The following is a 15833-nucleotide window of genomic DNA, read 5'->3' as shown; positions in this document are numbered from 1 at the left end:
ATGTGCATTTTCAAAACTTATTTGAACATTTTATGAATACTATTTGCATAGGTCTTCTTTTAACCATTTTCATCATAATACTTTATGAGTTCCTGATAGATTTGTTGGACTAGTAGGTGGTGTTTTGAAATTTGCTGGCAACTTCTTTTAGTAAAATGTTTGTTTGATACAGGAATGTGACAGGGTCTCGTGCCATGAGCTCTCACAATATTAAAACGTGATGATACTTCTCATTGATGTAAAAGCTGCCTTGCTATATCAGTACATAACAGAACCGCAACCTCACAGAAATGAATGAAGAGGCCGAGTTTTTCACACCTTTGAAACTCAGTCTGAAGCTGATGCATAGTTCATATGCAGTTTTAAGGGCTGAAGAAACTCATGTGAAATCACACAGGAGAGAAGCCAGTGAGTTGAGTTTGTGGCAAAACCTTTTACAGTGCTTGGATATTGTCTTTTACCTCATATGATAATTCATGCTTTGACAGTAGAACTGAACTGACATTCATCACGTTTCAAAATGCACCTGCATTGTTTTGCATTTTGTGACTTTCAGTTGAATAAAAGACTATTTTCCAGTCATATATTTTGTCTTAAAGATTTCTTAAAAATTGTGTTAAAATATCATCTCGTCTCATGAGATAGGTGCATTGTCACACCCCTAGTTTGTTATCAGTGTGAACTGTACGTTTGGATTTGGACTGTTGGTCAGGCAAAATACTGTTTCATTACTTATAAAGTATTTCACATTTTACTCATATTCTTTGGGTTTTGTGTCATCTTTTTATTGCTCATCTATTAGTGCTGTTGATAGCGAATCCATTTTTATTCTGTTGGTGAAAAGTGTCATATAAACAAAGCAAAGCTGTTATCTGCAGACTTGCATAACCCACACACAATGCCACGGTCTTGTTCTGATAAAATATGATGACAGAGTGTTTACAACCAGACGCAGGTGACAGGATGCTCAGCTAGCAGGTGCAGACGCAATGGTGCAACGTACACACTGTAAGCACAAGTTCTGTTTCTGACATGAATACATAGTAACCTTTAACTGGTATGTTTGGTTTATGTCCGTATCTATTATCTACATCCCCTTCAACAGAAAGCCTTAAGGAGCCTGACTGATGCACCAACCTGTTCGGGCACCTGAAAGCTAATGTTAGGAATCGCAGATGTACCCAAAGTGTAGTTCAACTTTAACTAAGCTGCTCTGATAATGAGAGATGATGCAAATTCACTCTCTGCATGTCATTGTTTGGCAGTTTAAACATATTTATAGGGGCAGAAGTACTCTGATCCTCTACTTAAGCAGAAGAACAAATACCACAGTATAAATATACTCTAGCAAAAGGCTTGTGTTCAAAATTTTACTTGAGTAAAAGTACAAGTGTAGCTTTAAAATATATTTGAAGTACCAAAAGTAAAAGTACCCATTATGCAAAATGACACATTTCACATTAATATACATTCTGGCCGATAATTATTGGTGCATTATTGTGTTCATCACTTTAGTTATGCATTCAATGTTGAAGCATTTCGCTTGCTGCTGGGGAGCCTGTGGTTCTCCTACCAAGGATCAATAAAGCTCTATGATTAAACTACATTTTGTTTTATTGATCTGATTCTTTAAAGTTGCCTAAAGTTAGCAAATAAAGTAGTGCAGTAAAAAGTACAATCTTTTCCGCCGAAATTCAGTAAAGTATAAAATATCAGAAAATGAATGTGCTCTAATAAAGTAGAAGTACCTCGAAGCTGTACTTAAGTGCAGTACCTGAGTAAATCTACGTAATGTAATCTCCACCACTGTATATACCGGAGTAAGTGAGTGAGTGAGGCAGATGGTGGGAGGGGGCGACATGATGTTGCCATGATTTAGCAAACATTGGTGAGCGTTAGCTGGCTGATGACCAAATTCAAAAATCTATATTCGATTAACTACTATTGTAATAGTAATGCACTGATGTTACAAGGGGGTAATGTTGACATACATCAAACGGCTCGTGAAACGCATTAAGCGCATTGCTAAGCGTTGCTAGCAGGCTAACGTCCACTGTATGAGACGGCTGGCTAAGCTGGCTAACATGAGACTGCAGGTCTGTTGCTATTTACGGTACTGTTGCGTTCGCCGACTTCAGTTACAGTGCGACCAGTCACGGAAACATCCAGTCGTTATTTTTCACTCATTGGTCTCCAGCTAGTATGAGCGCCTCAGAAACTGTTAGCTAACCTAGTTAGCTTTAGCAACTATCAGCTAACGTTAACTAGCACGATCAGTTACTGCTGTAAGGCAAATAGCTAACAATCAGTGGAACACAGTAAATTAACTAGCTGGGAGCGCTAGCTGGTCAGATTACATAATGGGATAGCCACCGTGCACAAACAAACCCAACACATATGTAGCCAGCTGCTGTGTTACAACATACCTCCACCATCGCCTCCAACTTGCCCTCAAAAGTGAAGTCGATCAGGTCAGGCTTCAGACATAACCGATAGTTGACGGGGTAAACGTCAGTTGGTAACCGTACAAAGGGCCTCCTTTCGGGCATGGTTGCTGTATGTTTGCCGGCTGCGCTAACGAAGACGGTGCTGTGTGTAAAGACTCTGAGTTTTATTAGTACAGATCTAACCAAAATGGGCCCCAACAGTAAAGATGGACAACGGGTAATGACTCTGTGGGCGAATGACAGCGGAAACTTGCGGCCCAGGAACATCAACTGAAACCCTCTAAGCACTGACAGCTATACCTCCCTACCCGTCCAGCCCCACCAACTCTGTCTCTCTCTCTCTCTCTCGCTCTCTTTTTTTTTGTTTTTTTTTGTTAATGCTTTATTGAAACATTAACAACGAACAGGGCCAGGTGCTGAGATAGAATATTTAAAAAAATGAAATAAAAGTAAAATCGTAACAACTGCAGAAACAGTTGCACAAAAATATTAAAGTACATAGATTTACAGTTTTAGAAGATTTTTTTGTTTCATAGAATATAAAATTGTTTGAATGTATGGAGGGTGGTTAATTTTAAATACCAATAAATGTGGTTTTTGATTAAAAGAATTGTATTTATGAATATGAAATTTAGCTAACAAGGGTATCAAATTAATTACAAAATATTCATTAACTGTAGCTGAAGAATAATATGTGAAGCCAAATAGTACATTCTCAAAGGAAAGCACAACCTGGACAGGTTGGCCAGTCTATGAAGGGGCTGACATGTAGACAAACAACCACACACACACACATACGAGCAATTTAGAGTCACCAAACTTAATCTGCATGTCTTTGCACTGTGGGAGGAAGTCGGAGTACCCAGAGAGAACCCACACAGGCACAGGCAGAACATGCAAACACCACACACCACACAGAAAGACCCCGGACTCAAACCCAGGACTTTCTTGCTATGAAATGATAATGCTGACCACTGCATCACTAATAGGCTTTTCAAATCAATCATAATTTTACTTGCTCTTATAGAAAACTTTGAAACCGTAGTAAATATCCAAACAGAGGTGGGCCCACTGAAACTGCATATGCACAGTCCAGTTAAACCTTAGGCTTCCTTTAGCATGTCCAAATGGTGACCTTTGGGCTTGTAACTTTGGCATAGCCTATTAAGTCAAAATTTTGACTTTTGAATTTATTTTTAACTTTAAATTGTGATTGTGAAACTGTATGCCAAATTTCTGACTAAGTAGGTCAAATGTTTGACTTACAGTACCATAAGCACTTTATTTTTTATTTACTGCCGGAAATGAGATGAAAATTTTATTTTTAAAGAGACAACCGGAAGTGTTTTCTACATCCGGAGAACATGGCTACGTGCGTGAGGAGGACGCTGGTAGCCCTTCATAGAGCAACATGTAGCGGTTTGAAGGTGATGAGACATTTAAAAACACGGTGCCGTATTAAACGCAGATGGTGACTATGTTAAGGGATTAACTCGTTTATTTTTCCGGTTATTTAAACGTTATTTTGCACAGAGTCCCTACTTGAGTTAGCTTAGCTTGGCTAACGTTAGCTTAGCTTACTGTAGGACATTATCATCACTAGCCTATATGGAGTGATGTATTTATGCAGGAAAATAACAAAATATATCAAATGTTAGAAATTAGTCAGAATGAAGTAATGGTATGTCAGAACTCTGCACTTGTAAATAAAGGATAACAATAATAATAGTATAATCACCTTTATTGGCCAAGTATGTTACACACAAGGAATTTGTTTCCGGTACAGAACCGATGGTTCTGTCTTACTCCCACATAATTGCATAAGTGTAATAGCCAAATTGTTGGACTTATTCTCTGTCATTACATGCACGAGGGAAGGTATTAGAAACACCTGTCTATGTATGTGTAATATATATAACACCACCAGCAAATGATCTCATTCAGTCAAACACATAAAAGTAGATTTAACACATTTCTATAGTGTCACCAAAATCTGAAAGTGTACACTAACAAAAAAGTAAATGCAGCCCCTGTTTACTGTATGGTATTTCCATTTCTTCAAATACTTATGTGCTTGATATTGCATGAACTTGGAAAAAGTGTAATTGAGAACTTAAAAGCTTCAGCTCGTGTTTCTTGATGTGGTACATGGTAGAACATTGTCCTGTTGCAGAAGCCAGGCTTTTTTCACCTTCACTTTCTTGACTGACATCATAGCAGCTGCATCCAGCATCCAAAAAAGTTATTTGCCCAGTTATTTCCAGATTCTTGAACAGAACTGTCTGAGTTTCATATGTGTTTGCCAAAAGTAAAATTCATGACAGTAAGTATAGACTGATTAACTCATTTTGAAAACACCTTGATGGTGAAACACCTGTTTTCCCTCGTCCTCTCAGAGTGCTGAAGCGTCTCTGGATATGCAGTTACCCGTCCCGCTTTTCCTGCCGGTCCGGACAAAGAGGCGGTTCTTCATCCCTCCAGCAGTGGGGTCAAAGGGGAGTAAGACACAGAACGTGGAGGCTAAGGCCCGAGCGGCAGGTGTCGTTGTCAGACAGGAGTACATGGAGAGGCCCATCAACATCTCCTGCACTGGTAAAAATGCTGCTTCTTACATAGATAGGAAATAATGACAGTGCGAGTCATAGTTTTTGGTTTATCAGAAAACCTTATGTATTTGTAAATCAGCATATCAGACCCTGACAGGGATGGAAAAATAAAAGTCCTGGATGTATTTGCATCTTTGTCCCTGGTAGAAAATAGGAACAGGCTTAAAGCGTCTATTCAGCCTCATGCTGGTAGAATTAAGATCACCATTGGAAAGTTTTTCATAGTTACCAGGAATCTGTAGACCTCGGCGTTGAGCCCTTCATTTTTTGGTGCAGACTGTGTGTTTATCAAAAACTGTCATGAAATGAAAATATCTGATTTAAAGAATTTTGTCATTTAATTGCAGCCTGATAGTTGGACTGAGTTCCTTTTTTGTCTCTTTAAAAAATTTTTTTTTTTTTAACTTTTATATGTATTTGTGTTGCTCAAACATCTAGGATAGCTTATATTGAGGCTAGATTTATCTTTAATCTTCTTTTGGTAAATATCCACACGTTTTAAGAAAAAACGTTTTGGTAACTGGGACAAACATAAGTATCCAGCAGTCATCTGGATAAAGACTCTGGTGCATTAGTAGTGAGATAAATCCAGCACCAGTGCATTTAACCTTAAATGTGAAAACCAGTTTACAGCTCCCAAAAGAGTCTTTGTGTTGCTACTCTCCATCAGTCAGACGGCACATGTGCATGGAAACCGTGTCTATTTTGAAAACTCCCCTCTGGTTGGAGGGTACACACACTGACTGATCGGTTGTGTTTGCTGACTTTACCAGCGGGAATCTTCGACCCCTACGTCCCCCCAGAGGGCGATGCTCGTCTTTCCACGCTATCTAAAGAAGGCCTGAAACAACGAGCAGAACAGATACGACAGAGCGCTGCCTCACAGCTGGCGTAAGACTGGTTATCCTGCTCCTTGTGTTGTTACTTTACTGATGGTTTTTCTTGTCAGACAGATCAGGATCCTGCAGAGGGATCTGAGTCTGATATGAATGTGTCACATACTGCAGCTGTTTCACTGAGTTAAATCCAAAACATCTTAAAATCTAAAAATTTTGTCTTCAGGATTCGTAAAATCAAAGACCACGACTCAGACTTCTCAACTAAGGCTTTTGCACAGCAAGCACAAGAAATCTTCGTTGAGGCTCACAACGCCCTGGCACAGTAAGAAAAGGAGCTCGGGTCTCTCATTCCACCAGCTGTCTGCTCAGCTCAGGTTTTATGTGCATGAAAAGCCTGACTGGAGAAAGCTTGAAATATTGCAACAAAGCTTTTACACTTGTCTGAGATGGAAAAGTTTGTGTATCGATAAAAATGAAATGGAAACAGAGTTAAAGAATTAATCATGACATACTTGAAGCTTGTGACATAAACATCAACTGAAGAGACAAACAGCTGCACACCAACACACCTCTGTGCAGTGTCTTTTCAAAAAAACGTTATCATTTGAGGTTTGACTGTTTTGTTTTACCCATTTGTTTTGACTGGAGCTCTTTTATTAATTTTGCTGGCAGCACATTTTCCAAACAGTGTTAAAGTAATTTTTCTTCATTTGAAGTGTTTTTCAGTCTGCCAAAGCAAACCTTTTTACAGGGGGATGATTTGTGTTACTTCCAATCCTAGTTGTGTGTGAGAAATAAAATATACTTTTGCTAAACAAAGCTTTGCCTCATCTGGTTTAAAAGTGTGTGGCTTTACGGTCGAGAGAGAAGATTAACCTCTGTGTTGTGTTTGCAGGTTTAACAAGGAGAAACTCCACTCCTTGGTAACAGAAAGGTGCTACCCTGTAAGTTCCATCTACAATAGCTAATTCAGATACAGTAAATGGTTTTTCCCACATTTACACGCCACTCTGATGCTGCTCCCTTCGCTCCTCTGTCCTGTGCTCAGGAGATGACGAGAGGGAACCGCTACAAGACGATCCACTGGACGTTCGTCGAGTCCCTGGAGCCGCCCAGAGTGGTCCACGCCCGCTGCCCTGAAATGGTCAGCAAAGGCAACCTGTACGGCCAAGTGACTGTGCGCATGCACTCCAAACAGGTAGGACCATTGTGTTCATACACCGTAGCCACACAGCCAGTGTGTAGTTGTGTTTGTTCAGCCGTGGTTAATACAAGGGCTGAAGCAGAACAAATGCAGTTGGGTCCTCAAAGTGCTGTTTTAGGGTTAGGTCACGACTTGGATCATTTAATGACCCTTCTTTTCTGTGTGCACGTCCCACAGACTCTGGCCATCTACGACCGCTTCGGGAGGCTGATGGTGGGCAGTGAGGAGCATCCGAAGGATGTCTTGGAGTATCTGATCATAGAAAGACACCTTGTTAACCCCTACGGCCGATGGAGGCTACATGGAAAAATAGTACCGTCCTGGGCTCCTGCCAAAGACCCAGTTATCAAGGTGACCACCTGCTCTGCACTGGCTGACAGTATTTATCTTCTAGTGAAAAAGAGGCAGAGGTCATAAACTGCAGCCTCCAAAATGATCGACTAGTTTGAAAATAACATGTTTTTTTAATAAAATTGTTGGTTGCACCTTAACTGTACTGTTACGATAGAAGGATTCTTGGCCACGATTTTCTCTGTTAATTGCTTGACACAGAAAATGGATTAAATAAGTTTGATAAAACAAAAGTTTACCACAAATGGGCCCTTGTGCAGTTGTTCTGTTGTGGAACAGATGGCATTTGAAATATGTTTCTGTATATGATTATGTTTTTAATTCATTTTCCTAAACTGTCACTCTGCTTACAAAAGAGGCTCATGTGCTCCTCTCACTCTTTCAGACTGTGATGATTCCTGGTCCGGACCTGAAGCCCTGGGAAGAATCTGATGCCCTCAACTACGAAGTTCCCAAACCGGCAGCAGTGCAGTGGTATAAATAGACCACAGGGTGGCGCTGCTCTCATTAAACAGGACATTATCACCAGTCAGGGGCCAAATGCTGTTTAAAATTTGGCTGTGGCTGTTTAGTTTGTCCACTTTGGCAGAAACCACGTTTCCTTTGGAGGCTGTTTGGAAAAGGCTCTTGGCTGCTGAAACAGAGGACGCAGCAGGTGTGTTTCAGGATGAACAAACTGCCGTGTCCTGGAGCCAAGAAATCTGCTTCTTACGCCCCAAAAAAATAACCAAACTACCATCTGGAATCATAACAACAGCTCTTTTTATGACTTTAACATCAGCTGTGTTTCACACATTTCTTCATGTGGCTACTTTAATGTGCACATGTATAAAAAATAAAGTGCACAGATCGCGCAGAAATTGAATGGTTTATTTCTGTGATGGAAATACTGCATGTTGACCTCAGGAAATACAAAAATAAAGTGTCCCATCTGCTTTTCCTCACACCAGTGGATTTCAGTGAATCAGAATAATCTTTCATTGAAGATGCATACAAAGCTGAAAACAGAGCACAGGCCATTTCTCTCTGCAAAACGAGGGGTGTGTTACAACAATATAGCTTCATTTTACCTGACAACAAATTACAGCACGCTTATTCAAAAACACACAAACATGCAACAATGCTCACAAAACCAGGTCACTTCACTGGCAAGAATCAGCTGAGCTTCTGTGAAAGAAGGAAACCTAGCGTTAATGACACGGCAGCAGAGGTGCAGATAACGATCACCATTTCAAACAACTGACACCCGAGTTCACTGAATAAGTTCTGGCATAGACACGACTTTATAACATTAATATACACATTTTTAATATTGTAAGTTTTAATCACTAGAGGTTGTTTTCCAAAATAACAGCTTTTAATACGTTGCAGTTACCTGCATCTGAAACTTGTACTTAATGTCAGACATTTCAATTTAGGGCCACGCTTGATGTAAAGAAATTGTTTAGCCAGTAGTAAAGATATCTAATAGACATAATATATCTTTGAGTAAACCATAAGTTGATTTAATAAAAAAAATACCTCTGGCTATTTCTACAGTTTTACTGTTTCTCTGCATAATAATAGTTTCCTATTGAATGATGTCTTATGATCTAGTTCCATTCAGTGTCCATAAAATATTTGACTATGACTGTGTTACCAAAGATTTCTAGCAGTTATCACAGTGACTATTTGCACAGAAACCTTTGTAGTATACCGAAACCTTTTTCACTGAAGCTGTGGCCTCACCTCCATAACTTGGGTTATTTTGTAACATTTAGGCTGAGTGCAGGTCAGAGCTGGTAGCAGGCCGCGTAGCTGCAACACAAACGTCTTCAGAGAATGCAGTGCACATACAGTTGCATGTACCAAACATTTAAAAAGAATGTTCACAACATGCTTCTAATGTCCCAGTGAAACTGCATCCACATAAAGAGCATCGACTTTCTAAATGCTCAGGCATAAAAGGCTAATGCAATTCTCCTCCACGTTTTAAGGGTATAGTTTTTAGGGTATAAGCCAGTTTATGGAGCTTTATGCAGTTTTGGCATTGTTTAGACAGTGGGATATTCTTTTCCTGTTATGATTGAATCAAAAGTTTGAGTAACAATCAATGCTAGACATGACACAGGTATGCATAGTTTAGTTCAATAACACCCGACTCATAGTCGTGGCGCTGCTTGACACTTTTACTTCTACTTTTTGAATAGAATTTCTGTAAGAACAAAGTACTGGTTACGATTGAAATTCCATCTGTTAAGTCCTGTGGACTTAAATTAAGATTTTGCGATACAGTATATTCAGCCCTGCCATATGTCCAGTATTCTGGATGGCAGATACGTGAATTGTCACCTAAAAGCATACAACAACAAAAATAATTTATGGGGGGGGTTGAAGCGGGAAGAAGAGGAACTTCATCTAATTGATAAGATAACCTCCCATCATTGAAGAAATGTCTGTTTGTAGTTCAATGCTGGATCATTGAGCTTCAGTAAAATGAAAACTTCCCTCAGTGTCCAGCTCCTTAGTTTACATAGTTTATCTTCCAGTGATTGTCCATCACAAAGGGCTTTTATCTTTGCCAGCTGCAGGAGATCTGTTTCTGATCTGACCCTGCCCTCTGACCTGTGGAACTTGAGAGGTTCATAAAACCATTTTGGTGGTTGTGTGACAGCCAGGGGAAATGTGTTTTTAGAGTTCTCATTCCCTTTGACCTAAGGGTTAGAATTTGTGTAAATTCTGGCTAAATTAGGTCACAGGTCAGGTGGGAAAATGAGAGCCTCGGCAGCGGACTCTGCATTGTCCTCTTCATCTTCCTCTGGAATGTTCTCTGCCTCCCATGTAAAAATGACAGAGGTATTGTCTGTGAATGAACCAGAGGAGCTCCTCACCACCTCCCAGGGACACAAAGCATCACGTCGGCCCAGAGCTAAGTTTGATTTAGACCCATCTGTTTGTTCTGTGCTGGTATCTGCTGGAGTCTCTTCTACACCGCATGGACCCAGATTCTGTGTGACTTCATCTTTGTCAGTTTTGGGAATAATGACCTTGCTCTCGGTTGATGTTCCTGGATCCTGAGATTCCCAGGGACAAAGGGCTCCTCTTGTGCTATCTTGCTTTTTGATGACTCCTGGTTCTTCACTCTCCCATGGGCAAATGTCTGCCCGGCTGCTATCTTGTTTTCTGAGCACTTTTGGTTGTTCTGTTTCCCATGGACACACATCATCTCTAATGCCATCTTCCTTTCTCGTAGCTGTAATCTTTTCTGCCTGAACAGTGTCTTGCTCTTTCAGACCTTTTGGGATTTCTGTTTCCCATGGACAGACATCTTCTCTGGAAATTTTCTGCACTTGTAGCTTCTCTGATGCTTTTGATACATCAGCTTTGACAGACCCTTCCTCTGTCTCCCATGGGCATACATTTCCTCTAGCTGTGTCTTGTCTTACTGTACTCTCTGATGTTTTGGGGGTCTCTGGCTTTCCTGATTTAGTTTCCTCAGTGTCCCATGGACAAACATCTGCTGACCTTTCCAGTCCTTGTGACAGCACCTTGGTAACTGTAGGATTTTCCAGGGGCTCACCTTCCCATGGACATACATTTGCTCTTGTGCTGTCTTTCCTCTCACTCAGTGTGGTAGGTGAGATGCATTTTTGTGAGTCTTCTGGTTTGTCTTGATTTCCAGGTTCCCAAACATCTACCTTGATGGTAATTTGTGAAGTAAGGTCTGTATGTGTTGGTTCTGTGCTCTCCTCTTCCCATGGACAAATATCTCCCATGATTTTAGGAGGATTGGGGAAATCCCATGGAAAACCTTCTGCTGTCTTGGGAACTTGTTTACCCCAATTCAGGACAGGTGATTTTGCATGGTACTGTTGCTCATTACCTAAAAGTTCTTTTGATGCACCAGGATAGATGGCAGGTTTCATAAATTCTTGTCCAAGGGGCACCGTTAGTGTTTCCTTGCTCTCCAAAGGATTCAGGTTTTCATATACAACTTCAGCCTTGTCCTGAACATCCCAAAGACAAACACTAGCATATTCATTATCTAGGCTTATTGAAGGTTGGGGAGTTTCTGTGGTCTCCCAGGGACATACATCTGCTGCACATTTCAAAGACTGTTGTGTCTGTGAATCTTTGGACAGGTTAGTGTGAGAATTAACCGGAATATCTTGCAATTCCCAAGGACGTACTTCACCGCGACCACTTCCTTGTCTTCTCACATATCCTTGCTCTTGAGATTCCCATGGACATACATTTGATCGTTCATATACCTGGGATTCCCATGGGCAGACATCTGCTTTAATGGGCTGCTCCTGTTTTGATCCCGCTTCTTGCTGGAAAGTATCAGCTCCATCCCATGGACACACATCTGCATAAGAAGCATTACAGACTGGTGTAACTCGATTACTACCTCTTCTGTGAGTTGACGGAGTTCTGGAGCTGCTGGCAGTTTCCCAAGAGCTTATACTACTATGTTTGCTGTTCTGCCTGGATAAAAACACGCTATCATAAGTGCTGTCTTTTTGCGTATCGTCCATGTCCCATGGGCAGATGGCAGATTTTACAACCACAAGCTTTCTTGGGCTTCTGTCGGAGGAATCCCCAGAGGACAGTCTAATTGCATTCTGCTTTACAAGGCATGGTTTTCCGTCTGCTGTTGTCAGACTTCTTTTTTGTATAGACCTCCTATCCATGCTTGGACGTCTACTAGATGTTACTGATCTTTGTGTTGTGGTAGAACTTTCCTGACCTTTTTGTGAAACGGAATCTTTTTTATTTAAATTTCCATCTTTACTAGATCTGCTTCCTGCATCCATGGATCCAATAATTGATTTCACAGCAACCCACTTACTGGTGGTACTACGGTAAGAGAAGACATGCTGATCTTTGGTGATCTTTGGCCTTGGAGAGCCTGGTGCACTAGCAGAGACCGGAGCCTGGGCTTTGGGCAACTCGGTTTCACCTTGTACTCCTTTGTCCTTTGTTTCTTCAGGTGGTAAATGGTCCCACGGACAGATAAGTGCCAATGGAGATAGTGGCTTTTTTTGCTCACCATCTTCCGAGTTTGCGTAAGTGACGTGCTTCTGGTTCTTGTCCCCTGATGGCTCTTTCTCCACCTCCCAAGGACAGATCTCAGCCTTGTCAAATGGCTCTGACTGGAGAGCACTTCTGGTTTGGTCACTAATGGAAATGCTCTGCCTGGACCTTGTCAGCAATGTGCTGGCTCTGTTAATCTTGGGTATATTCTCCATAGAATGGGTTGAATTGGAAGTTAGACTCCAAGACTTATGAAGCCTAGTGTGATCTGGATGCAGGAGATTGGTGTCAACTGTCAGATTTTGGGCACTGGATGACTTGCATACCCTTGATGGAATATCCAGGGAGTCTGTTTCAGATCTCTGAGAGGATCTCTTTACAATCCCTTCTTTCCCTGCACCCCCAGCACTTTCCCTGACATAGTGATGATCACTTTTGGACTTGTGCATGGATGGTGATGGTGATTTCATTGAGTTTTTGTTACTGATACTGAAATTATCTGGGGCTCTCTTAAAAGAGTCAGACTGATTTATACTTCTACTGTGCAAGGATCCATCTTTCTCCTCACGGCTACACTGTCGGCTCATGGATTCTGGGATCTCAGCAATGCGTTTGATAATTGATCTCCCCAATGCACATCGAGAACTTCGCTTCTTTGACAGATGAGGGTTGTTTGCAGCCATCTTCTTTGTCTTGTGGACTTCTAACTGGGCATATAACTTCTTCAGTTCATCCTGGTGCATATGAAGAAAGGAGGGAATTGATGAAAGGATTGAGGAGGTGGTTGAAATAAAGGAGGAAAAGATATGAAAAATAAGTCATGTAAGACAAGCACAGTTTAGGAAAGGATGCTTGCAGAAAGGTCACAACATATGTTTACTCTTCTGCTGATTGTGAGTATTTACTATTATTATTTAAATTATAATTACATTGAGGACCTGTTTAAGCACGTCTACCGAAGGTCACAAATGAAATTTATGGGACATTTATTTAAATGTGACCTTTGAAATTTCTTTCACATTTTCTAAATTATGTCCCAATGCAAAGTTATAACATTGTTCTGAGGGTGAGAGCATTTACCCGAAAGTCATCTGGTTCCACACTGTGCTCACTCCAAGCAGAGTGAAAGCTGCTGTTGAGGTACGAGCCAGAGCGCCGCAGGTCCACTTCATCTTCATACACTTCGGCTGCGATCTCCTCTCTCACAGGCTTGGATACGTAAAGAAACTGGAACACAAAAGCATACAAGTTATAGCGTGCATGTACATTTCACATATGAAAACACCATTGTGTGTAGTTATGCACACTGTGAGGGATCTGTTGATCTGCTGGGTTTTGGTTTGGCAGTTGAGTCCACAGGGAAAGTTCTTCACAAATATGAGATGGATTGTCATGAAATCTTGGAAAGGCATGTATGGCCACTGACTTTTCATGGCATGCATGTGTAACCGTGGTATAATAATTACACAGAATGTAATCGGGATGTAATAATTACACAAAACGTTTTGGTTCATGTGCAAGTTAATTCACATGCCTGGTCAGGGATACCTCCACTCCACTAGGGCTTGCAGCTGAGTCATGCTTTTCTTTGTTGGTAGCCGGGTATAAAGAGGGGTCGCGCACCTCTTCCGCTCTCTTTCCTGCATGGTGTCGAGTGGAAAGAGGTGAGCGCTCCATCCATTTGTGACTATTTTACTTTTATTGTCCACCCTGGGTTGCATGGGTAAACTTGTTGTGTGCTTTTGTTTAGGAGCGAGCTGAGCACTCACTGGAGGCTATCTGTTTTATGTTTTTTTTCCCGCTGTGACCAGGTATGTCAAAGTTATTTATAATAGTTTGTGTGTTATCACCCTACGCATTTCTTCCTTTCTCTTTCCTGCATGGTGTCGAGTGGAAGGAGGAGCGAGCTGAGCACTCACTGGAGGCTATCTGTTTTATGTTTTTTTTCCTCTGTGACCAGCAATAAAGGGCCCCGTTGAATAGCAAATGTGTCGGTCCATGTGTCCCAAGCAAACACAACGCAGCACGGCCAGTTACCAGAGGGACAGGCGAGATGGCGGGGACTAAGAGGACAGCTTAGAGACTCAAAGGCGACCGGTTACACATGTACTGTCCAACATGTTAAACATTAGCATGTGACACTAACATGCCAGACATTAGCATGTTATCATGCTAATGGTATGCATGTCAACAGTCCAAAAATACTAAATGTTATCTGCTAACCATGCTGAGTTAAATGCTAACTGAAGCAAATGCTGACATTTAGTTTGCTGGCACTGCAGAGCCCTGGAACAGCTGAGGCCAACAAGTTTGACGCTGTGTTGGCAAGCTGGATCTGAGATGCCAAGACAAGCGTCCTTCTACTTTGCCCCTGTTCTACCCCAAAACTGACACACTTTTGCATAAACACATAAAAATGCTGATACCTTGGGAATGAAGAGCAGGGCGAGTGTCACCGTGATGGTCACGTGGGTGTGCGTGAAGGAGAGCAGCAACATCCAATCAGGATGGAGAGAGGGAAAGGTAAACCTGAGGGAGTCCAAAAACACCAAATCATCTCACACCGGTGTGCTGTGTTTGTAATGTGGAGTATGTGTTGTAAATGCATTGCTACGGCTGTTTACCGGAACAGGTGGAACATGGAGGAGAGAAGCAGCTCGTTGTGGATGGCGATACCCATGTAACGAGGTTCATGGAAGGCTGAGGGGACCGGCCTGACAGCAGTCCACAGCGAGCTTCCCCAGCACAAGAACAGAAGCTCAGCTGTGGCAAGAGAGGGTAAGAACAGAGGAATCCACTTAGAGGTTTAGGGATAAATAAGGCAGCTTGTTTTAGTTTTTATCAGTCTAATAAAATGCCAAATGATGAGTAAACTTCCAACTAAGTTTGAGTTACAGCTGATAGCAGCAAGGACTTAACTTTTTAAGCCTTGTTTCATCTTACTTCTATCTTATCTTTGTAGTATTATAATTCAACTTAAGCTGTTCAATACTCAAATTTGTAAAATGAGTCACCTTTAAGGAGAGCAATTATTTCTTCTGTAACGGCATTTCATGCTGTTTCATTTAGGTTAATACTGACTTAAGTGTCCCCTCCTTGAACCGCCACCTGATTGTGGTGGAGGGGTTTGAGTACCCGAGTGATCCTAGAAGCTATGTTGTCGGGGGTTATATGTCCCTGGTAGGGTCTCCCAAACAGGTCCTGGGTGACGGGTCAGACTAAGAGTGGTTCAAAAGCCCTTTATGAATAGATTAAAATCAAGGACCGTGACGTTCCCCGCAATGGCGCAGCCAGGGCCCCACCCTGGAGCCAGGCCCGGGGTTGGGGCTCGAATGTGAGCGCCTGGTGGCTGGGTCTCCCCTCACGTGGC

At 41.6% G+C, this 15833-nt stretch overlaps 3 protein-coding genes across 4 annotated transcripts in view; 1 reads left to right on the top strand and 2 right to left on the bottom strand.

Annotated features, from left to right (window-relative positions):
* npepps (aminopeptidase puromycin sensitive) overlaps positions 1-2791 on the bottom strand; it is a 26100-nt gene extending 23309 nt beyond the window's left edge. Inside the window, exon 1 of the mRNA XM_020588210.1 lies at positions 2427-2791. Coding sequence (XP_020443866.1) covers positions 2427-2714 — 288 coding nt within the window. The 5' untranslated portion in view covers positions 2715-2791. The remainder of the gene's footprint in view (positions 1-2426) is intronic.
* A 986-nt stretch (positions 2792-3777) lies between these two features.
* Positions 3778-8391, top strand: mrpl45 (mitochondrial ribosomal protein L45). The gene is made up of 8 exons (XM_020588211.1): positions 3778-3874; positions 4844-5039; positions 5827-5944; positions 6116-6214; positions 6788-6836; positions 6941-7090; positions 7274-7447; positions 7833-8391. Exons 1-8 carry the CDS (start codon positions 3812-3814, stop codon positions 7929-7931), a joined length of 948 nt encoding a protein of 315 aa, XP_020443867.1. The 5' UTR covers positions 3778-3811; the 3' UTR covers positions 7932-8391.
* Positions 8392-8482: 91 nt separating this feature from the next.
* The window catches only part of gpr179 (G protein-coupled receptor 179), a 21956-nt gene continuing 14605 nt past the window's right edge, over positions 8483-15833 (bottom strand). Inside the window, exons 8-11 of one of the 2 annotated variants that reach the window (XM_020588208.1) lie at positions 15088-15226; positions 14890-14992; positions 13544-13690; positions 8483-13197 (exon numbers count right to left, since the gene is read on the bottom strand). In XM_020588208.1, coding sequence (XP_020443864.1) covers positions 10180-13197; positions 13544-13690; positions 14890-14992; positions 15088-15226 — 3407 coding nt within the window. In that variant the 3' untranslated portion in view covers positions 8483-10179. Of the gene's footprint in view, positions 13198-13543; positions 13691-14889; positions 14993-15087; positions 15227-15833 lie in introns of those variants that run through there. The other variant, XM_020588209.1, reaches the window with a different exon arrangement.

Source organism: Monopterus albus, unplaced genomic scaffold (assembly GCF_001952655.1).
Source record: "Monopterus albus unplaced genomic scaffold, M_albus_1.0 scaffold513.1, whole genome shotgun sequence".
NCBI lineage: Eukaryota > Metazoa > Chordata > Actinopteri > Synbranchiformes > Synbranchidae > Monopterus > Monopterus albus.
Note: the sequence above shows the minus strand (reverse complement) of the source record. Positions and strands in the feature narration are given on the sequence as shown.

Coding starts and splice junctions, on each gene's coding strand:
- mrpl45 (XM_020588211.1), top strand. CDS start 3,812: ATGGCTACGTGCGTGAGGAGGACGCTGGTAGCCCTTCATAGAGCAACA. Junction 6,215..6,787: donor GCTCACAACGCCCTGGCACA/GTAAGAAAAGGA, acceptor TTGTGTTTGCAG/GTTTAACAAGGAGAAACTCC. Junction 7,448..7,832: donor CCAAAGACCCAGTTATCAAG/GTGACCACCTGC, acceptor TCACTCTTTCAG/ACTGTGATGATTCCTGGTCC.